A 23,034-nucleotide genomic window follows, 5' to 3' on the forward strand; every position below is an offset into this window, starting at 1 on the left:
AATTAATCCAAAATCAAATGCAGAGTGTATCCAGGGTGCATTGCGTCAGCAATAGCGACCTCACTGCTGTCTGCACACACCATGTGCAGTCTGCCTGATGCACGGAGCCACACCACAGAACCACAAACACTGCCTCACATGCCTCTGCTCCGGCTGGAGACCGCTGTATGTTGTGGGCTGCAGTGTTTTGACTGTACATATGACGTTGTTCTGTTCTTATGGAAACATAATGGTTTAGTTACAAAAATACAAAGCTTTAACTACTGTATTCAGCAGCATGTATCAAATCAGGATTCCACTAGAGCCTGATGTTGAGGTTTTAAACCATGATCTTGTATGAGCTGGGCAAGCCCTGGACAGCTGAGGTATCTCCTCAGTGGGTTACTTAAGTTGCCCAGACTAGCTTTGAACTCATTGCTTATCTAAAGATGGCCTTAATCCATGATCCTCCCAAGTAGATGGGATTAGAAGTACACCCAGCAGCCGGGCGGTGGTGGCACACGCCTTTAATCCCAGCACTTGGGAGGCAGAGGCAGGCGGATTTCTGAGTTCGAGGCCAGCCTGGTCTACAGAGTGAGTTCCAGGACAGCCAGGGCTACACAGAGAAACCCTGTCTTCAAATAAACAAACAAACAAATAGAAGTATGCCCAGCTCCCCCAACCCTTTACCCCATAGTTTGTCTCACTGTGCTATCTGGCAGGATGATCCTGCCTTAGTTTGAGATGGACAGACTTGGCAGCTTTAGGGTTTTTGTTTTTTTTTTTCTTCCAAGGGGATTAAAAAATTAAAGTACATTGATTTTCACGTGTATAAACGTTTTGTGTGTGTGTGTGTGTGTGTGGTGTGGTGTATCTGGTGCCTAGAGGGATTGAAAGGAATCAGATCCCTTGGAACTGGAGTTAAGCTACCTTGTTGGGGCTGGGAATCGAACCTGAGTCCTCTGGGAGAGCAGCAAGTGCTCGTAACTGCTGAGCCCGGCTTTGGGGTTTTGTTTGTTCCTTTGGCCTTTTTAAAACTCTGCTGAGGGAGCTGAAGACAGAAGGATCTCAGGTTCCAAGTGAAATCCTGCCAAAGGGAAAAAGTCAGCATTCGCTAAAGATTTCTTAAATTTTATTTTTTATGTGTATAGGGTGTTTCGTCTGCATCTTTGTCTGTGTACCATGTGCCTGTAGAGGCTGGAAGTGGGTGTCAGATTTTCTGGAAGTAGAATTACAGGCGGTTGTGAGGCACCACGTGGGTGCTGGCAATCAGGCACAGAGCAGTGGGAGAGCGGCCAGTGCTCTTACCTGCTGAGCCATCGCTCCAGCCTTAACTGCTGAGTCATGTCTCCAGCCTTAACTGCTGAGCCATCTCTCCAGCTCCCATTATAGAGTTTTAAAAAGCAAAGGTGACAAACAAAAATCAATGGCTGGAGAGATAACACAGCAGTTAAGAATATTGACTGCTCTTCCAGAGGATCTGGGTTGGCTCTCTGTACCCTCACAACTGGATGGAACTCCAGTTCCTGTGAAATGGACTATGGGTAAAGGTGTGGTATGCAGGCCTAGTGACCCGAGTGAGTTTGTCACTGGATCCCGACGATGGCTCATGTGTGCCTTAGCACACGAATTTGCACACCCATAAAATACATAAAATGTCAAGAAAAAAAAAAAAACGAGATTTAAAATTAGAATTTGATGTGAGAACAATGATTGGATTTTGGCTTAAAGAAGAAGCTCTATAGGGCTGGAGAGATAGCTCAGTGGTTAGAACACTGGCTGCTTTTCCAGAGGACCCAGGTCCTTTGTGATGGCTCACAACTGTCTGTAACTCCAGCTCCAGGGAATCTGATGCTCTTGTCTGACCCCTGTGAATACCAGACACATGGTGGACAGATACATAAGCAGTCAGAAAACTCATACAGATAAAAACAAAATACTTTTAAAAAGCACCCAAATGTTTAGATAATGGAAGAATTTTGACCAAGAACTAGCTATTTAGGTGATAGTGTGGTTCTGTTCCTTGAGACAGGGTTTGAGGTAGCCCAGGCTGGCCTCTAACTTACTGTGTCACTGAGAATGACCTTGAGCTACCAAAGTTCCTTCTGCTTCCATTTCACAAGTGCTGGGGTGACAGGCTTGTGCTACTGTGCCCAGTTCTGTGTTGCTGGAGAGCGAACCCAGGGTTTCCTGCATGCTAGGCAAGCGGTCTTCTGATGGAGTGCTATCCCCAGGCCTAAATGCTGTGGAATTTTTATTTTTACAGCTGTGCTATTGCTCGTGCATTTGTGAGAAATGCTGGCTGAAGTACTTAAGGCCAAAGTAAGACAATATCTACAATTACTTTCAGCAAAATTGCCCCACTAATATCTGTATAAGGCAAAGATGGAGGTTAGTTAACAATGGTTGCCTTACAGTAGATGGTAAGTTAAGTGTTCAGTACTTGTTTAGTTTTTAAGATTTTAATTTTTATGTAAATCTGGTGTGTGTGTGTGTGTGTGTGTGTGTGTGATGGTGCCCAGAGGTTAGAAGAGGGACTCTGGTGGAGCTGGAGACATGGCTCAGTGGTTAAGAGCACTGAAGCACTGACTGCTCTTCCAGAGGTTTGAGTTCAATTTCAGCAACCACATGGTGGCTCACAGCCATCTGTACTCACATATATAAAATAAACAAACAAATCTTTAAAAAAAAGAAGAGGGACTCTGGGAGTTTCGAGCCTCCTGACCTGTGTGCTGGGAAGTGAGTTTTTTTTTTTTTTCCCTCATTATTTATTTATTCATTCAGTTTACACCCCAATTGGAGCCCCTGCAGCCTCCCCTTATCCGGCCCCTCCCCTATCCTCTTCATTTCTGAGAAGGGGGAGGTCCCTCCTAGGGAACCAACCCACCCTGGCACCTCCACTCACTGCAGGACTAGGTACATCCTCTCCCACTGAGGCCAGACCAGGCAGCCCAGTTAGGGGAACCGGATCCGGATCCAGAGGCAGACAGCAGAGTCAGGGCAAGCCCCCCACTCCAGTTATTGGAGGAAGACCAAGCTACACAAGAATTCTTGTTTGCTTCCCACCAATGACAGCCTCGTTCTCTGATGCCAACAGCTGGTTCTGAGGCAGCGCTGGTTCACTGTGGTATTTCCAGCCTTCTCAAGCCTGGGACACCAGTGCTGAGTGCTCCTGCACAGTACCTCCTGAAATTCTGCATGTTGCTAATCCAGTCTCTTCCCATTGCTCACACCCAGGGAAGGGCCGCTGAGCCTGCCTCTGTGGCTGTGGTGCTGAGCCCCAGGTAACTGCACTAACTGGTTGCCTCTGGAGTGACTCTGAGACTGGCCTGCCTGTTCACTTGTTTGCATAGGTCCCCCCCTTCCCAGTTGCAGCCCCCACAAGGCCTTTAAAAGCTCCCCGTAAGTCAGCTTGGGATCAACACCTGTCACCTGGCTACTCGATTCTTAACACCTGCTCCTCAACCTGCCTCTGCCTGGTACAGGATGGGCACCTGGTCACTTCTCTTCAGGACACCTCTTGTGTTCCTCCAGCTCTGTCCTAAGCACACTTGGGGGCTTTTCAGCTCCAGTGAGATGAAAGGGAGGAGGGAGAGGGCCCAGCATGCCTCTGGCAGTTCTACCAGCGCTCTAAGGTGGAGCAGGCACAGGAAGCCTATTTGCTGAAAGCAGCCAGGTCATTATGGGATGACCATGGGAGCTGGGAGTTAGCAAAAGCACACACGGTGGAGGGCCCAGTGCTTGCTGCTTATCTTTATTGACAAAAAGTCACGACATTTCAGACTTTGTTCAGACACATGAACAGTCAGTCACAAAGGGCGCGGTAGCGTGACTGGCATGGCCCCGGGGGCATGGAAGGAAGGCCTTAGTGGAAGGTGTGGGCATCCCTTTGGCCTGGCTCCCTTAGTATCTCTTATCGATCCCTTCCTACACCTGACAGCCAAGAAGTAACTGAGGGATGGAGTCACCCGAGAGGAAGCCAGGCCCATCACCACCAAAGAGAAGACCAGAGGAAAAACACCTGAGACAAAGAAAAAAAAAATGCAGAAAGACACAATCATTTGAGGGTCCGGAGATCAGAGGGGCGTGTAGGTCACGGGACATCCCCACGTGACAGAGACCTCTCTATCTGCGGTGATCAGCCAGACTCTCCAGCACGCTTTTCAGAAACAAGGTGGTCCAAGGGAAGCTGTGAACACCGTCTGCTGCCTGGAGCACAGGACTGTTACAACCATACGAGGCAAAGCTAGGGAAGCACTGACTGGCGCTCTGGGACAAGAGGGCCACTGATGCCTGTGTCTGTGTTTAGACTTGAGGCTCAGTAGTGTTCTTTGTACAGAACTAGCTGGGGCTTTCTGGAATGTTCAATGAAGGTAACACTTACCAGGTACATGACTAATGTCCTAATGTCTCGCCTGTACTGCCCCCTAATCCTAACCCACTCTTCGATGAACATGGAGGCATGGGGTCTGTCCAGACCACTTGGTGTAGCCCCAGAAAAGCAGAGGGTTAGGGGGCTTCTCAAGGTGAGTGAACAAGAGGCTCCAAATTAATTCACTGCTTCATCTCCCAACTTGACACACATGTGGGTGGGTCAAAGGTCCCTTTTCTAGGCTCTAGCTATCTGGGCAGAGCAGCTTGCCCACCTCCTTCAGTTTTCCTTGGATATACCCACCTTTTCTTTTTTTCTGAAAGAGGTGATAGAATAGATGCCTGGACCCTTTGGAGGGGGGAGCACTTCTGAAGGCAGGACCATCTAATATGGCACAGCTGTCCAAAAGTTGTGCAGCTAACTGAACTCCCGAGGTGACACCACTAGTTGTCACACAGGGGGCCAGAACAGGTGCACTTCTTGCTAAGCTATGGATACAGAGATGACTCTTGGAGAACAGGGAGCCAGCTGGGCACGGTCAGCCACCTGCAGACGGCTGATGTGCAATGCTCCTTTCCAGAAGCCACCAAGGTGGAGCCCATGGGCAGCAGCTGTGCTACAGAATACATAAGAGTTCATTTCTTACCCCTTTTGAGACAGGGTCTCTATGTAGACCAGGCTGTCCTAGAACTCACAGAGATCTGCCTACCTCTGCTTTGCAGGTACTCAAATGAAAGGCAATAGCCACCACAGCCATCAAACACAGAGAAATCATGGTGTTGAAGGTACCACACATGCCTGGCCTGGGTCAATCCAGAGACAGCCTTACCTGTTTTGTACTACATGCCAGTTTAAAATTGACTAGGATAGATAGATGAGACCCTGGTCCCTCTGCCTTCCCTAAGAGAGGAGGATGTGCAGTTATGAGTTCTGGGCTGACAGTCTCAAGAGGCTTTGCAGCATCCTTCACACAAGCACAGATCCCTGCCTGCCAGCATCTCCTGCCCAGGAGATGCGGGAAGTACAGAGACTGCCACCATGTGCGTCAACACACACACACACACACACCCACACACACACACACACCATGTGCGTCAACACACACACACACGCGCACACACACACACACACACACACACACACGCACGCACACCTGGAGATGATGATGATGCAGAGCTAGGTTGTCACAAAAATGAAGGATCGACACAAGTATCACCTGTCAGTCAGTGCATGTTCAAGAGACAATCACAAAAAATACCACCACTTTAGCTATGACAACATGACATGTTTGGCAGCGTCCACAGAAACAGCCTTCCTCACCCCAAGCCATCACAGAGGGTCCACAGGTCCTTTCTCTTTGGTCCAGTTCAACAAGCTGGGGGAGGAAGACGGGGTCAACCAGGTAAGAAAAGGCTGCAGGAGCAGCTACACCAACTGTTTAGTGCCGCTGTGTCCATCTAGCACGGCTTAGGATGCCGCAGCCTCGAATCTCCTGGGTGAGGATGGGCTATGAGGGGCCCGGCTGAGACACGGGGTGATGCCACTCGTGGGAGCAGGGACAGCAACTACCACGCTCCAACCACAGTACAGGACACCTTATCCTCCAGCCTCCGAGGCTCTGATCATAGGATTGTGGGTCCTTTGGTGACTTTATTCTGTACCCAAAACTTCGGTCCAACACACTATCATGGACTCCCCTGCCAATGTCAAAGAATGCCTAGGTCAGGGAAGAATGGTCCCAACAGCTGCTACGTCCATCATGGCACACGCAGGCTGAGACCAGGGCACAGCTCAGGACAAGCCTTCTTCCTCGGCTCCGGCTTTTAGCATCTAGACTGTTGCAGGGAGCTAGACCTTCCTCCTTTTCCCTCAGCTCCCCACAAGGCTCCAGCCAGGGACCCATCCCAGATGCTGTTGTGAAGGTCTGTTCTAACACTGGCTAGAAAACAAAAGCAGGTTTCTGAAAAGGGGCCGTGCGGCCAGAGGCGCACTGTCTTCGTCCAGGCAGGTGGGCTCCTCTGGTTGGCTGGACACCACTTCTCGGGACCAGGCGCAGCTTTGCTTTGCAGTAGCTCGGTTACTGTACAGGTGCAGGGTCTCCCTCCACAGCTGCTTGGCCGACTGCTCTTTTGCCTTCAGGGCTCCAAAACTTCAGATTCTCTGTTTACATTCGAGAGCCTCTCTCCTGAAGAATCTAAAAGTGGATGGGGGAAGGCAGAGTCAGCTGAGTAACCATTGAGGGAGCCAAGGCCCACGGGGTTAGGGTGCAGCTCAGGGGTAAAGCTGTACTCAACCTGGGCCAGGCTGGGCCTCCAGCACCAGCATGGCCGTGGGATTCAAGTCATGCTGCAGCTCATGACAGTGAATGACTTTACAATGATTTTAAAACTCCTGTAGCCGGGCGGTGGTGGTGCACGCCTTTAATCCCAGCATTTGGGAGGCTGAGGCAGGCGGATTTCTGAGTTCGAGGCCAGCCTGGTCTACAGAGTGAGTTCCAGGACAGCCAAGGCTACACAGAGAAACCCTGTCTCAAAAAAACAAAACAAAACAAAAAAACCACCACCAACAACAAAAACCTCCTGTAGTTGCTTCCTCTGGGCCCCACTGACAGCACAAAACCTGTTGTCAGCCCATCTAGCAAGTCAGGCTTGGAGCCTCTACCTCGCTGGGTACCTGAGTTCACTTGCCAAATACAGATGGACCACAAGGTTCTGTACTGTTAGACCAAAGTTTTTCAAGTTAAAGAAAGGGGTTCACAGCACACAGGTTCTTCACAAGTGTGTAGTATGTGTCTGCACGGCACTGTGTGGAAAGAGAAGGGAGAAACAGACTGTAAAGGACCAAGAAGATACTACCTGAGTCTAGACACAAAAAAGAGCCTTCATTGTCCTGACAGGATACAAACCTGCCCTGGTCCAGGCTCAGCTCCCATCAGCTTACTGAGTGTGGGATAAGTGTGTGGCGGTCACAGTGGAAACTGTGCCTCCCCTGTCACTCTCCACCCCACTGTGTGTTCTTTTGGAGACGAGGTCTCTTGCTGAAGCCAGAGCTCACCTGTTTGGCTATGGCTGCCATCTCCCCAGACCTAACAAATCCTTATTGAAATCAAGCATCTGAGAGAGCACAGTGAGAGGAAGCTCACAGCTGTGGAAGGCGCGGAAGAAACCCTGTAGCAGCTTGGCAAAGCTGGAGAGAGGCTGGGCACAAAGGAGGCAGAGATGGCTTGGGGAAGCAGCGTCCTACCTTGGCCTTTTCGCTTGGCTCTATGACGATGCCATTGGTAGAATTATTTAGTTCTCTGGAGACAACGCAGAGGAATTCAGCCTGGTCTTCATTTCCATAGTTATAGGAGGAGCCGATGCTGATTAACTGACAAAACACAAAGATAGTGATGTGCAACCATACAGACAGGACCTAAAGACACAAAGACAGTGACTGTGCAACCATACAGACAGGACCTAAAGAAACACAAGGGCCAAAACAAAAAAAAAGCAACAACAACAACAACAACAACAACAACAACAACAACAAAAACCCAAAACCCAAACAAACCAACCCAACCCAAGCCAAACCAAACCACTTCCATGCCCCAGAAGCCTCCCCTCCCTTAACTGGACATTGTAGCTTTATCTTTCAAAGAATAAACATTCTTTGGGGCAACCAAAGTCCCGGGGATTAAATGGATCCCAATCCAGGGAGAAGAATCCAATCATGGAGAAGACAGGTCTGAGTTCATCCCCTTCCCTCACCCAAGCAGCCGACGCCATCACAAAGCCATCAGGAGCATTAATGGTTAGCGGGTGACTGCCTGCATCGACTGAGGTAAGCTGAGCAAGTGAGCACTCCTCAGCCCCACCTGCTCCCACTCGTACTTCTAGACAAGAGACTGAACATAGAGACTTGGAAGTACCAAGTGAACCACTCTGTAGCCACCAAAAGTCACAGCCATGGTATTCTAACCCTCTTGGAGAAACAAATCTAGCCTCATAAGCACTCAAAGCCTCAAGCTGGGGCACTCTTGTTGCAAGACTGGGGTGTCCCCACATTCCCCTTCCTCATCTACACCTTGGAGGCAATAAGAATAGACTTCATTCTCCCGTGGGACATTAGCAAGACCCAATCCAGGACTAGAGCTTGCCTGGACTGCATGAGGCCAAAGGTTCAAACCTCAGGACTGTGATAACATAAAAGTAACATTAAAAACTATTGGGCTAGAGAGATGGCTCAGCGGTTAAGACTGCTCTTCTAGAGGTCCTGAGTTCAATTCCCAGCAACCACATGGTGGCTCACAACCATCTGTAATGGGATCCAATGCCCTCTTCTGGTGTATCTGAAGACAGTAACACTGTACTCGCATACAAGAAATAAATAAACCTTTTTTTGTTTGTTTGTTTTGTTTTTCAAGACAGGGTTTCTCTGTGTAGCCCTGGCTGTCCTGGAACTCACTCTGTAGAACAGGCTGGCCTCAAACTCAGAAATCCACCTGCCTCTGCCTCCCAAGTGCTAGGATTAAAGGCGTGCGCCACCACTGCCTGGCAAAATAAATAAATCTTAAAAACAAAACAAAACAAAATAAAAAAAAAAAAAACCCCGAAACTATCACCTACACAAAGAAAAGGCACGTATCTACTTTTACTTTTTTAATATACAATTTATAAAAATAACTTCTGCTTAAGATTATGCACCAGGAAACCCAGCCATGACTGTGAATGCTGTGCAGCGTTCGGCCACCCACAGCTGACTGGGAAAGAGGGACCTATGGGATGGGACCGATCCTGAAGGGAGAGAGAGGGACGTCTCCCTCTAGCTATAAAGTGACAGCATGTGGACAACTGTGGCCTTTGTTCTGTAAGTGAACTTCCCGTGACTGTTCAGCTGGCTCTGCAGCTCCACAGAAAGACAGTTACCTCCAGACAAAATCACATTCCCTTCATAAACTGCGGAGTGGAGGCAACAGAAGATGAACTAGGCTGCCACCTAATGGAAGAAAGTGGTAAAATCCAGATTCTCAGGGACTTTATTTTCAAACAACCCCAATTCTAAGCACAAAGCTAAGGGACAGGAAGGAAAAGAGAATGCTGGGAAATGACCCTGGCCCACTTGTGTGTCTGACTCCTTCTAGCACAGCTGGGATGCACACACAGAATGCACACACAGCTCCTGGTGAAGCCGGCCTTCTTTAGGACTAACAGAATGGCAGCAGCAGAGCACTTCTGACAGGAAATCTCTGAGGCAAAGGAAAGCAGAAGGAGGTCCTCAAGTCTTCATGGCACTGACACTGTCAAGTTCACATTCTGAATGTGAGTCCGGAAGGCACGGCTCTCTGCCCAACCCTTCACAGCCACTGCACCCACCGGGCAAGCAATGCCCACCACGGAGCTCTTCCCTAATTCTGAAATCAAAGTGGGGTCACACTGCCTCACCCACCCCAACCCCAGGGCTACTGGCTGGCTGGTGGTGGCTCCCTGGGATGAGGTGCATGGTTGCTTCTCTTTGAGCAACATACCTGTTCGAATTTCCAGCCGTCAGACATGGTGGAGACCATCTGCGTGAGCTCTTCCTCTTGACACTGCAGAACCCTGTACACGTGCTTCACGGGGCCCTGCAACAACAGGCAGACTAGGACAGCAGCATGGGGACCCCACCACCCCACCGTTCGCTCGCTGGCAGCTGTCTGTGGGAGTGGGTTCTCAGCCCACCCACTACCTCACTTTCTAAACAGCACCATGGATTCCAGGAAAGCTCATTAGCTGTAAGAACAGAAAGCAAGGCCAAGGGCAGGAACCAAAGCATGCAGTGCACCTGGACTCAGAGGGACAGCGCGTGACGACAGGAAATCCTGTTTTATATGTGACTTAGATGCTAAAATGCACAATGTAATTTTGATGCTCCAGACTCCAATATAAATGGCTATAGAAATTACCTTTCGGAAAAACTCTTTTTACTTATGTGTATGTATGTGTATGGCATGTGTTTGTGGGTGTCCACAGAGGCCAGATGAAGACGTAGGACCCCCCCTGGAGCGTTACCGGTGGCTGTGAGCCACTCAGCACAGGTCCTTATCCAGTCCAGCAGGCACTCGTACCCACTGTGCCAGCTGCTCAGTCTCACACAGTCTTCTTTCTGAGATAGGGTCTCACTATGTAGTCCGGGCTGTCCTGGAATTCATTACGTAGAACAGGTTGGCCTTGAACTAAGATTCATCTTTCTCTGCTTCCCAAGCTCTGAGATAACGTGCACTGTCACACCTGGCAAGTTTGTCCTGGAATCCACTCTCTATCCCAACCTGGTCTCAAACTCCTGATTCTGCCCTGTTTCCATTTCCCATGTGTTGGGACTCTGACATGCTGCCTGCCAATGGGAACTGCATATTAATATATTATCATGTCAAGAGGAAAACACACACTGTGCAGACACTCGTTAGCTTCCCTGCTGATGCTACCAGGAAGCTGCCAGTGGTTAAAGGAGCATTCCTGTTCCAGAGGTGTGAGACAACAAGAAAGAAACATTTATTTTTCTGTCTGCATTCCTGCCTAGCTTCCCAACCACCTAGGATTTCCTGAGTAACTGTGGTGGGTGTGGAGCACTCAGCAAGCCAAAGCAGGAGGACAGAGCCCAGGCCAGCTGGGGCTGTACAAAGAGGCTGTATGTCAAAACACTAAGAAACAAAAAAGAGGCTTTGGGGCTGGGGCCGGGGCCGGGGCTCGGCAGTGGAGTCACTGTCTAGACTGTGAGGCCCTGGATTCCACCCCAGACTCACTAAAAGGCAAAACCATAAAGGAAAGAGCAACGACTAACACAGCCTGAAGACAGAAAATGCCCTTCCTTGTGAATACAGACAAATCCACTCATAGCCTCCTTGGTTCTATCCATGTATTTGCCCATAGATTTTGGAAACAATCAGGTTTATATTACAAAATTCAGGGCATCCTAAAAGATCTGTGATATTGGCCAGAGTAAGCAAAGTCCCTAGGATCTAAGCTGCTGTTGGCCCTCTTTTTTCTCTTCCAGAACCAACCCTCTTGTGCTCCAAAAAGAACCAAGACTAACTACCAAACAAACAAACAAGCAAATGTATATCAACAGGAAAGAGCTTAGGAACCTGACAGACAGCAAAAGAGATACGAGACCACCGCAAACATGGGCTTAGGCCCCACACTCAGGCTCTGCCTCGATGCCTGCCATGCACAGCTTCAAGGAGGTAATCTCTAGAGATCTACACAGCCAACTGTATCTTGGAAGCATGTAGACAGGGAAGAGGGCACCTTTCAATATTAATATCACTCCATTTCTCGGAGTTCTCTTCATGAAAAAGAATGGAAGATCAATCAACATAAAAGGTCCTGACATTCCTGGAACAAGAGAGCTTCCAGCCGGGCATCGGTGCTCAAAGCCTCAGAGCCTGCAGGACTAACTCAGTTAACTGCTGCCATCAAATACAAATCCTAGGATGCTCTCAAGGGATCAACTAAGGGTCAAGAATACACAGCACTCAGGCTCCATAATCCGGGTGGCTTCAGATTACACAATTCAGGATACCATAAAACTTCTACTAAGCACTCTTTTGTTTGAGACTGTGGGAACCTGAGGATAAAACTAGACTTCTGAGACCTCTACTTACTGAATATCTACAGGGTAGAGATGCCATGGGATGTCAGATGGCCAGGAGCAGGGAACACAGAGTCCTGTTTCCTCTCTACCAAGCATAAATCTACTGTGGACATCAACAAGAAGCCTTCTAACACGGACAGAATAAATCTCCCATCTTTGCAAATGCCTAAGAAGAGTGGCTAAGCAGCTCTGGCTGCCTTTTCTTTAATGAGAAGACCGACCACTGTGCCACCAGACAGGTGGCTACGGCCTTCCTTACACAAAGAAAAGAAAGTCTTTCTTCTCTCTTGCTAGACTCCAAAGTTCTTGGGAGCAAAGACCTTCTCCTGTTACAAAGTTCTTGAGAGAGCAGAAACCTTCTCCTGTTACAAAATCGCAAAGGCTACCACCCCACAGTATGGCTCAGCACTGATGACTGACACGGGAAGAAGCTGAGTGCTGCCCCTCCTGTCTGCCCCTACAGGAAGCATTTTCATGATCACAGCTATGAAGTTAATATAAACGTCCGAAGCTGTGAGAGAATGAAGCTGCACATCGTTTTCTCCACAGCACGATTCGGAGGCTTCCAAGTGGCCTGCAGAAGCTGGAGGGCCAGTGCACATGAGACTGTGAGCTTTACACTGAGGGGGCCAGATGCTCCATCAGTAACAACAGGCTCTCTGGGCCTGGCCATCCCAGCACTAGGAAGGCTGAGGCAGGGGAGTGCAAGCCCTGGGTGAGCTACAAGCTTGAGAACAAACACTGGCCCTGAAGCGGCCTGGGGTCTTCCCACGGCCACTGTTGAACGTTAACTCTGAACCTGAAGGGCTGCGGCTGCTCTGTTCCCTTCACTCCTCAGCTCCCACTCTGAACCAGTATGGCTCTCCAGCCCCAAGGAAAAGGCATCCATCCTCGTCACAGCACAGACAGCCAGCCGCCCGGACAGGTTTTGTCCTCAGCAGTTCCAGAAGCCTTACTTGTGAAGTTCTGTTCTCATTGTCTCGTATCCTCTCCTTAACCAGCCGCACGAGAGATGCGATGTTGTAAAACTCCGCCTCTTCCAGCACACCTACAAGAGGGACCAGGCCGTGGTCAGAAGTGTGAGCCCACGGCAAACAGCAAACACAAATCATCTCTCCGTCAGCCTAGGAAACCTAAGAACGTTGATTCTGTTCTACAGGTATTGCCCACAGCGTTCACAGGAAAGTGAACCAAACACTGGGTGTTCACACTCCTGTCTCATCCCTCTGCTTCCTCCTCGCACCTGCTCATTAGCTGTCCATATGTCACCTAGTTCCTGGAACCTGCCACCCTGGACAATTCCCAACTCTGCAGTATTTACTTGTTTTCCCTAAGAAGGGCAGGTTGACAGATGGATGGAGAATGAATATATATATATAAATGAACTTAAGAATTCAGTAGGATAATTATTTCCGTCAGGGCTGGGCGGTGGCAGAAATCTTGCCTAGCAAGGTTTGATTGTCAACTACTAACAAAGGTGTGTGTGGTGGGGGAGCAATCAGTGACTCCTCTCATGGAAAAACAAAATGGAAGATTTTAGATGGAATAATTATGGGATGTCTGCTCCTGCACTAGGGAAAACAGTGCTCTAATGAACATTGTTACAATTGAGAAACTGGAAGGGGACGCAGAAACACAGTCAGTATCAAATTTCCTGAGCTGTCAGGAGGACTATGCCAAGGTCCTGTTTTTTAAGGAATGAAATTTGCAGTCTAACCTCAAACAGTTCAGAAATAAAACCTGAGGAGAGTGAGGGAGGAGAGGTAGGGGTAGAGATGCCTAGAAGGAGACAAAGTCAGTGATTAAAGAAAAAATTTAAAAAAAAAATGCCCAAAACTGGTGAATAAATATATATATATATATATATATATATATAATTTTTTTTTTTTTTTTTTTTTTTGGTTTTTCGAGACAGGGTTTCTCTGTATAGCCTTGGCTGTCCTGGAACTCACTCTGTAGACCAGGCTGGCCTCAAACTCAGAAACCCGCCTGCCTCTGCCTCCCAAGTGCTGGGATTAAAGGCGTGCGCCACCACTGCCCGGCAAAACTGGTGAATCTTGGTAAAGGTTATTATCCATGCCTTTTTATCTATGCCCAAAAATATTTCAAAATATTCCAAAATTATTTCAAAATGAAGTGTTTTCAAAATTATTTTTGTCGACTGCTTATTTTTCTCAGGTGTGGTAGTTTTAATGCCTTTAATCCCAGCAGCAGATGAATCTGTGAGTTCAAGGTGAGGCAGGACCACATAGTGAGACTCTATCTCCGGAAAACAAAAGAAGCTGTATTTTCTATTTGCATGTGTGGGTGAAAAGGATGTAAACCTGGAGGTCAGAGAACAATCTGCGGCAATCAATCCTCTCCTTCTAGTACGGACACGCCAGGGAGTGAACTCAGGTTGTCAGGCGCAGCGAGTCACCTCACCTTTTTTTTTTTTTGGTTTTTCGAGACAGGGTTTCTCTGTGTAGCCCTGGCTGTCCTGGAACTCACTGTGTAGGCTAGGCTGGCCTCAAACTCAAGAGATCCAGTTGTCTCATGCCTCCTGAGTGCTGGGATTACAGATGTGAGGCACCACTGCACTGGGTGATTTGTTTTAAAAGCTCATTTATAGACAGATTCCCTTCAGGGAGAGAGAAAGCAAGAAAAGGAGCATGAGACAGAGAAGGGCAAGAACGCACAGCTCCTCTCTCCTGACTAAAGGAAGCCGTTTCCAAGCCACTGCACTAATGAGGATTGCCGTTACAAGCCTCTCTGTCCAGAGATCAGGAGCTGTGGATTTAGGAAAGGACCCCAAATTTCTACTGGATGCCTCCAGAGATCAGGCAGGCAGGCCTTATACATAGAGGCCTAGACCCACTTACAATCCAAATGCCCTACAAAGAGGAATGACAAGGGAGCCAGCAACATGCCTGCCAGTGAGTTGGAGAGTGAATTCAGGTCAGCTGCACGACTTCACAGAGAAGCATGAGACCAGAGTCTTAAGAAACGAGGTCGGGCATTTATTAATATTATTTTTGCAAGTCCAAAGGAAAATGGAAAAATGAAAATACCCGACTGACAGAGATGTGGTGATTCAGGCTACAGGCACTCACCGCCAGCGAATAAACACATGTGACATGTAATGACAGTCCTACAGGTTTAAAAGCCTAAAGCAGAGTCTGCAAGCAGAGCAACCAGGCTTCGAACTAGAGCTGACACAACCCTGTGCAGCTTCCTTGCAGGCTCTCAGACAAGCCCGGGAGCTGTAGGCGACCTGCATACCTGCAAGCCCAGCGAGGATGCCAAACAAAACCTGAGTCTTTGAAGCAACTTTAATCAACTGCAAGTCTGAAAGCAGCAGGTGTCCTTACCTTCCTCTGCCAGCTCCTTGGTAAGGATGAGTTTCCCATGGCGGAGGTAGTTTAGGATAGGACCAAAGTAGGTAGGGTCTCTGTCAATCAGATAAGCTCCAGTCTCGTCCTGTCAACCGAGCACAGCCAAGCACTGTGAACCTTTCAGCAACATTTTCTTCTATTTTTCTACATAGTTTTATTTTCTTTATGAGTACGCTGCAGCAGTGACCTTTAGCCACACCAGAAGAGGGCATCAGATCCCCTTGTGGTTGCTGGGACTTGAACTCAGGACCTCTGGAAGAGCAGCCAGTGCTCTCAACCTCTAGAGCCATCGCTCCAGCCCCTCAGCAACTTTTTCTAAATAGCATTTCCCTAATGTGCCAGGGCACTCGGGCAACAGTCACTGTCAGCTAAAAACCATTTATTTATTTATTTACTTACTTATACTGAGCCAGTTTTGCTACAGTTTGCTTATTTTAAACTATTGGCCAGGCCACAGGCCTTAAGATCATTTCAGGCCAGATGTCTTAGACACACAGTTATCCCCACTGCGAGGCCTTTATTTTACTGGGTAGACCCACAATCTTTTAACATTCTTCTGTAGGAGACCAGCTACAGGGGATGAAGGAAATCCCATAGCTGTGTTAAGCATTCTGACTCCTTCACTGCCCCTGGACTACACTCCTAATTCTGAGAAAACCTCCATTCTATTGGCAGCTCTCCTCAGCCCCAGGCCAACATCAGTGGGAGTCCGCAGTGCCAGCTGCGATCTCACACACCCTAGCTCTGTGCCCAGGGGAAGCGTGGTACTGCCAGGACTTGGCTCAGAACAGCTTTACTCCTACTCATCCTTACAGTAAAGGAAACAAGAAGCTGGCTTGTGTGGCCATAAGGAAGTCTTAGGGTATATAAAAATAATTCCCCATAAGCAGGAGCTCTGGCATCTCTTTAGTTAGGAAGGTGAGATTCCCATCAATTTGGTATCAGAGAACAGATGAAATTGATTAAGTGTTTATGCAAGTCTGCTAACCACGGGAGTGCTTTATGGAAAGTGGTGTAAGCTACTGCCAGTGATGCATTTGAGTCAAAGGCGAACCTGCAAAAGTTACAGTTCAAACTGGAAATGAATGACATGTCTTGCCACTGCTCAACCCTGTGTTTGACTCTACACATTCTCTGGGCCCTAACCGATCAGCCTATTTTTCCAAGGAATGCACTTACTTCCAAAAATGTACCTAAACGATGATTGTTACCGCACACAAGGTCTGGGACCAGGGTTTTATCACCACCACAAGCACTTCCTCCAGTCTTCAGTAGTGGACGCTATCATTAAACCCCAAGTTTAATACCACTTTGCACCGGGATGGCACAGGAACCGAGTCTTCCGAAAGTGACAAAGATGTGGTCATTCACCCTGACCCAGTTCTAAATGCATCTGGCACCAGCAGCCGGGGGCCGTACGGGAGCCAAAGAAAAACTCATGCAGATCTGAGAAAGGGGTGGGGGAGATCCTCAGGAGAGGAGTACGGAGGGGGCTCCCGTGGGTGCAGGTAGACAAGTCCAGGAAGGAGCACCTGAGAGAAGGGCGGGGTGCGAAGGGAAGCCGGAGTGTGCTTGAAGATGGGGGAGAACGGGGGTGGGAGATCATTTCTGAAGTGGACTTAAGTCCGGGTTTGCAGGACCCACTGGAGGGAAACGTATCCCAGAGATCCGAACACCAGCCTAGAATGGGTCCCAACGCCCGGGGGCGCGCCCGAGGGCGGGGCGCACCTTGTCCGAGTCCAGCTCCGGGTCCTCCTGGCAGCACAGGCGGCAGAGGAAGGACTTGGGCTCCCGGCCTAGGGTCTGTCTGGTGGTCACGAAGTAGGTACCGCCCACGTTGAGCCGGACCCAGCGGGCCGCCCCGCCGCCCCCCGTCCGCTCTGGAGGTCCGGGCCCGGGCTCCGGGGGCTGCGCGACGGCGACCGGCTGGCGGCCGTGTCCGCGGGGTGTGGGGCAGGCAGGACGAGGACTGGGGGGTCCGCGGCCCGAACTGCCCCCATCGCCCACCACACTCCCGCCACCCCCTCCCAGCCCCGCCATGGCCGGGTCCAGCTGCAGTTCCGCCATCTTGGGCCGCCGCTGCCCGCGCGCCGCCGGGCCGGCCCATTCCTCGGCAGGGAGATCCGGGCCAGCCCATCGGCGGGGGTGGGGCAGGGGAAAGGGACGGGAGCGCCCCCGACTAGCAGAGACCCCGACGGCGCAGGCGCTGCGCCCGCCTTTCAGGGCGGGGCTTCCTGAGCGCAACTCCATGATCATTGGCTAATATGTGCAATAAGACCCGCCTATTGTGCGTTCGGATTGGCCAAAGAGAGAACTTCCGGCAACACACTTCCGTTCCTTGCTGGGGGAGACAGCGCTCCGCCGGGGGTCGGTGAAGGTGAGTGGAGTTAGCGGTATTGGGTCGGCTCTCCACGGGCTTTTTTGTATTGTGTTCTAGACCTCGCTTCGACACTTGTTCCAGCTGAGCGGAGGACGTCGGGCCTTCGAGCTGTTCCTCTGGCGGAGAGCCCGAGGTCACTGCTTTGCCCTGCTCGCCTCCCTACGGGGCGAGCCTGGGACCTGGCAATGACTTGGCCAATCACCGTTGATTTAGATGTTGCCACAAACTATTGTTTCACACTGTGTGGCGATCTCAGAAGTGGAGTTTAGGGGTTGAGGAAACATCACATAGCCATGGTGGAAGCTTTCAGAGAGGACACAAGACACCCAGCAGGCTTCAACGCTACGTCCTTCACTTCTAATGGAGGACTCCTGGATTCCTCGTGAGGTTTACCGATTGATCGAATAAACTATTGGTCATCATTCCCTATGCTCATAAGAGCTGGTTGGCTAATTTATCTGAGAAAACACCAGCGCTAGAGATTAACCAGATAAGCTTTTGGTTTTCTGTGACTCCTACATTCTCCCGTGCTTAAAGGCCAGTTCGTCCTCTGGCATGCTTAGTTTGAGAGCCTCTGAAGTGTCTGTAAAGTCAGGGCAAATTGATGCCTACAGTTGCACTTAGAATTTTTAACAGCTCTTTCCCTCACATTGCAGATGTAGAAATTTTGTCTGTGCTTTTTGAAAACTTTCCGGATTTGCTGTGTCAAAACTTCTGTATGGTGGAGAGTCAGTGGCCAAACCACATTTATTTAAACTTTTGAGCAGCTTATGACTTACTTCCTGTAGCAATGTTTGTAAAAACAGATGTGGAGTAAAAAATAGAAATTGGTTGGAATAGAGAAAGGGCAGCCTAGTAGGAAAAAACGTATTTATATTCTGTGTTACACAGTTTTATTTGTTGATGTATCAAGGCAGGCTCTCAGATATCTCATGAGGCCTAGAACTTTTGATTCTCTGCCTCAGTGTTGCTGGTGCTGGAGAGGGAACCCAGGGTCTTGTCCATGCCTGGCAAGCATTCTAACAACCAGCTACAGCCCCAGCTCCCCTCTCTGGTTTAAATCCTAGTTCATTTATCTGTTGCATATACCCATCAGATGCTCATGCTGATCTGTCTCTTGACGACTCGTATTTCTCTGGAATGGTCTCCTTCAGGGATCTCTCCAGAGGCACTGTTTAATCTGACCTGTTTTGTTTTCTAGTATCCCAAGATGGCTGGGCGTAAACTTGCTCTAAAAACCATTGATTGGGTATCTTTTGTGGAGATCATACCCCCAAACCAGAGGACAATTGGAAACGCCCTAAAGACTTGGAATGAGACCCTCCACACCAGGTCAGTATGATGTGAGAAAGAGACCTCCATCCTTGTCACTGAACCTAGAAGCAGTGTTGTGACATTTATCACATCTGCTTAGTATTTAGTAAGTATATGAGTTCACCTCTGCTGCTGTGTGTGCTGTATCAAAAGAAAACTTGTGGGGTTGGCTCTCTGCCTTTAACTATGTGAGTCCTGGGTATTGAACACAGGTCCTCAGGTTTAGCCGCAAGCGCCTTTACCCACTTAGCCGTTTTGCCAGCCAGGCATTTCTAATAGTCTGACGAGAGTAAAGAAATGGATGTGCTTTGCAGATGAAAGCATGTTTAGCATTTTTGTGGTGGCCCTTCAGAGAAAAGTGTGCTTGACACTCTGGTGTGTAAGGAATGGTGAGGTTGCTGTGTGAGTAGTGTCTGTTGCTCATTCCAGCCCAGGAATAAAAGTCCTGATTTGTTTTTCATATGAGCAGGTTGGCTAGTCTGTCTGAGAAACCACCAGCGATTGACTGGGCTTACTACAGGGCCAACGTGGCCAAGGCTGGCTTAGTGGATGATTTTGAAAAGAAGGTGAGTCTTCAGATGGCTACCTAACCCTCTGTCTTCAGATAGCTTACTGACGCTCTGTCTTCTAAGGGGCTGCTAGATGGGGGAAGTGGGTTTGGTCAAAAGTCCTGGAGTGGATTTAGTGAGTGCCTGTAGAGAATCAGGGTTCAGTCACTCAACAGTACAGGTAGCCTTGTTCCCAGGAGCTGAAGGACTGCCAGGGCTAGCTCTCCTCTGGAGTTCGCTTTTAGTCTTTTACCTGCTTCCTTTTTATAAACTAACAGTTCCCTTCTTTCACGCCCCTGGCCCTTCTCTAACCTCTTGTATTAGAAAGATGAATTTCATGTCTATGGATGTTCTTCCTGCGTATATACCTGTGCACCACATACATGGCTGGTGTCAGAAGAAGCTTGATGAGAGACCAGATGCCCCAGAGTTAAAAGAGTTACAGGCTGTTGTGAGCTGCTTTATAGGTGCTGGAAATTGAACCTGGGTCCTCCGGAAGAGCAGCCAGTGCACAAAACTGCTGAGCCATCTCTCCAGCCCCATCAGTGACCTGTGTTCTTTGATACTTGCACATTAAGTACAATAATATACAATGTCTCAGTATCCAGAGTTCATTTGCTTATTATTTGAAGATGCTTCTAGAAGACCTGCTCTGTGTGGCTTAGTGTACAGTGCCAGGGGTGTGATGCTAAATAGTTTTCTTCACGGTCATTTCTACCTCATAATGCAAATACGATTCCTGCCAGTCAGCCCTCAAGGGTTCTGTGTGAAAAAGAATTTCTTAGACCCCAAGATGCTTCGTGGCTATTATCAAGTATAGGAGCCCTTTTGAGATGGGGAAACAAAGTAATGCTTGTTGTGGTAAGGAGATGTGGGAGGGTCCTGGGGTGATTAGTGGTGGGCTGAGGAGGCCTTCCTAGTCTTCTCACCACGCCACCATTGATCATAGGAAGTTTCTGTGTGGCCTGTAGGAAGCCGAGGCTTTCAGCCTTTAGGCTCTTGGGCTACAAGAGCGCCATCTCTGTCCTTGTTTATAGTATAATGCCCTGAAGATCCCTGTGCCTGAGGATAAATACACTGCCCTGGTGGACCAGGAGGAGAAGGAGGACGTAAGTAGTGGGCGGGCGTTTTTGTGGTTGTTTTGTTTAGTTTGTTGTTTTTGTTTCCCCCTTCAAAATTTTCTTGGTTTTTGTTTGTTTTATTGTAAGGTCTCACTGTGTAAGCTTGGTTGACCTCAGACTCCCGGTGCTCCTGCTTCCGCCTCCCAAGTGTGGGGATTATAGGCAGGCACTGCTATGGTCAGATCCCAAAGTTTCCTCAATTCTGAGTAGCAAGGGTAGATAGTGAATTAAACTGAAGATGAAAGTGTGAGGACCAAGAGGACTAGGATGCTGATGAATGCAGCCACGTAAATGAATCTAAAAATAATACTGAATAAAAGAAGCCAGTAAGCCCAGGCCTGGTGGTGTGCACTTTAGTGTCCTGTCTCTGAGTTAGAGGGCAGCCAGAGCTACACAGTGAGGCCTTGTCTTTATAAATCTCTAGGAAATTCAGTTAATCTTTAGTGACAGAGGCCTGGGAGGTTGCTTGGGGAGAGGTGAGGGTGACCTGGTAAATATGTCACAGTTTTTTAATATGGTGACAGTTTGGCCGGTGAATACATGTTTTAATGGAAGCTCTGTAAATGTGTGTGACTCGGTGTCGCCTTACCCAAGAATAGGACATCAGTTTTAGAACATACTCAAATTCACCACTCAAATACCTATTTGTCTGATAATACCTCATGCCAATATTGGAACCTGGGGGGGGGGGGAACGGGATGGAGGGTGGGGCCACATGACTTATCTTGACTGTTCAGTGATCGATGCTAATCTGCTTTCCTGCCTGACTGCTTTGTGGATGTTGAAAGGTGTCGCTTGTCCTCAACAAGAGCATTCAGGATTGGGCCAACCATGCAGGAAAGGAGCAGACTGAGCGCCCCACCCCACCTTGTGCTCAGGGGTCAGGACACAGTGTGGTTTCAGGACAGTTTCTTATTTCTCTTAAGGTGAAGAGCTGTGCCGAGTTCGTGGCTGGATCTCAGCTCAGGATCCAGGAGTATGAGAAGCAGGTGAGGATGAACCTTGCCCTCTTCCTGTGACCTGGTGTCCCTGTCACCACATGGCAGGGACCTTCCTTGATTCTTGTTTCAGTGGTCTTAGTGGCCTTGCTCATTTCCTATAGCTAACATGTCTCTGCTCTTTGTAGCTGGAGAAACTGAAGAACATAATTCCCTTTGACCAGATGACCATTGATGACTTGAATGACATCTTCCCAGAAACCAAGCTAGACAAGAAGAAGTACCCGTACTGGCCCCACCAGCCTATCGAGAACCTATGAAGCAGCCCAGGAGAGAGCCCTGGCTGACATGAAATAAAACATTTACATAGTGCTGGCTATTGTCTCTTAAGTAGATAAACACTTCTGAGGTGACCCCACTAGAAACATTATATGAACCGGGGTCTAAGGGGCAGACAGTAGGAACCCAGTTACTGAGACCTCAGGGTGCTGGAGCTTGAACAGCAGAACCTGTGACCATATTATGGGGAGGATAGTTTTTGCAGATTGTCCTCTGCTCTCTATGTGTGTCCTGGCCCCTATATCACAAACAGTTAAGGTGGGGAGAGACCCCTAACTCAACTGTCACCTGTGACCAGTACACAATTGCTGAGTCTTGGGATTCATTGGGATTGTGATGAGAATGATATAACCTGGGAAGCTTCTAGCTAAGCACCACTGTCTTCCTGCTGTAGCTTAAATCCTGTAGAGAGAGCATGAGTGAGGGAGGGTTTGCATACTTAGACCAGGAGCAGCAGGGGCTGGCTGAGTATCGGTCTGGTGTCCCCAGTCTGTGGGTAGGGGCTGGGTGAAGAAACCATAGCTCCTCAGTGGGGTGCCGGTGCCATGGCTTAGGGGTAACTCTGTGGCACTCTACTGTTGTGGACATTACAGGCATAGCTACATGTGAGCATCTGTGAACTCCAGGGAACAGACCTCTGCTCCTTCTGTCTATGTTGGGGAAAATCCACTTTAGGAGACATTGTATTGTTTTATCAGTCTTAAATGTTCTTGCCTCAGAAAACTATTGCTGTTGCACTTCCAAGAAAAGAAACAACAAAACAGCCGAGTGTTAGGGTGGCCTCTAACCCCAGCACTATGGAGGCAGAGGCAGGTGGATTTCTGTGAATTTGAGGCCAGCCCTTTCTGCAAACCAATCTTTTGCTAAAGGAACATACACTGAAGCAGGAAATCAAAGACATTGATATATCTTTATGAAAGAAACAACTGTTGAGTTAAAAGAACAGACCTTTGCCAACCTCCGGAGACCCTGCTTTTGCCCCACCCCTGGTGACACCCTCACACCTTGGCAATGTGGCCTACCCCCCTAACCTTTTCTCCACCCCTCCCCTCCATCAC

General features: G+C 48.9%; 2 protein-coding genes across 4 annotated transcripts; one reads left to right on the plus strand and one right to left on the minus strand.

Annotated features, from left to right (window-relative positions):
- Window positions 1–5,563: 5,563 nt before the first annotated feature.
- On the minus strand, window positions 5,564–17,473 carry Kctd2 (potassium channel tetramerization domain containing 2). Of its 2 annotated transcripts, XM_034507720.2 has the most exons (6): window positions 17,065–17,453; window positions 15,313–15,421; window positions 12,919–13,010; window positions 9,858–9,953; window positions 7,595–7,720; window positions 5,564–6,545 (listed from the first exon to the last, which is right to left on the minus strand). In XM_034507720.2, exons 1-6 carry the CDS (start codon window positions 17,401–17,403, stop codon window positions 6,516–6,518), a joined length of 792 nt encoding a protein of 263 aa, XP_034363611.1. In that variant the 5' UTR covers window positions 17,404–17,453; the 3' UTR covers window positions 5,564–6,515. The 2 variants fall into 2 exon arrangements, with proteins under 2 accessions (XP_034363611.1, XP_076791599.1); XM_076935484.1 differs by lacking the exons at window positions 5,564–6,545; window positions 7,595–7,720 and adding an exon at window positions 7,727–9,328 and having other exon boundaries at window positions 17,065–17,473.
- Window positions 17,474–17,577: 104 nt separating this feature from the next.
- Window positions 17,578–22,009, plus strand: Atp5pd (ATP synthase peripheral stalk subunit d). 2 transcript variants are annotated; one of them, XM_034508110.2, is made up of 6 exons: window positions 17,578–17,713; window positions 18,918–19,048; window positions 19,500–19,596; window positions 20,616–20,687; window positions 21,626–21,688; window positions 21,826–22,009. In XM_034508110.2, exons 2-6 carry the CDS (start codon window positions 18,927–18,929, stop codon window positions 21,955–21,957), a joined length of 486 nt encoding a protein of 161 aa, XP_034364001.1. In that variant the 5' UTR covers window positions 17,578–17,713; window positions 18,918–18,926; the 3' UTR covers window positions 21,958–22,009. The 2 variants fall into 2 exon arrangements, with proteins under 2 accessions (XP_034364001.1, XP_034364002.1); XM_034508111.2 differs by having other exon boundaries at window positions 17,710–18,098.
- The last annotated feature ends 1,025 nt before the right edge of the window (window positions 22,010–23,034 follow it).

The sequence above is a fragment of the Arvicanthis niloticus genome, chromosome 6 (assembly GCF_011762505.2).
Source record: "Arvicanthis niloticus isolate mArvNil1 chromosome 6, mArvNil1.pat.X, whole genome shotgun sequence".
NCBI classification, from domain to species: domain Eukaryota; kingdom Metazoa; phylum Chordata; class Mammalia; order Rodentia; family Muridae; genus Arvicanthis; species Arvicanthis niloticus.

What these genes read in the sequence shown, in the direction of transcription:
- Kctd2 (XM_034507720.2), bottom strand. Translation starts at nt 17,403, where the DNA reads ATGGCGGAACTGCAGCTGGACCCGGCCATGGCGGGGCTGGGAGGGGGT. An exon ending in ATGAGAACAGAACTTCACAA is followed by an intron (nt 9,954 to 12,918) that starts GTAAGGCTTCTG and finishes CTGTTGTTGCAG; the next exon opens with GGCCCCGTGAAGCACGTGTA. An exon ending in ACGGCTGGAAATTCGAACAG is followed by an intron (nt 7,721 to 9,857) that starts GTATGTTGCTCA and finishes GTGTTTTGTCAG; the next exon opens with TTAATCAGCATCGGCTCCTC.
- Atp5pd (XM_034508110.2), top strand. Translation starts at nt 18,927, where the DNA reads ATGGCTGGGCGTAAACTTGCTCTAAAAACCATTGATTGGGTATCTTTT. An exon ending in TGGATGATTTTGAAAAGAAG is followed by an intron (nt 19,597 to 20,615) that starts GTGAGTCTTCAG and finishes CCTTGTTTATAG; the next exon opens with TATAATGCCCTGAAGATCCC. An exon ending in ACCAGGAGGAGAAGGAGGAC is followed by an intron (nt 20,688 to 21,625) that starts GTAAGTAGTGGG and finishes ATTTCTCTTAAG; the next exon opens with GTGAAGAGCTGTGCCGAGTT.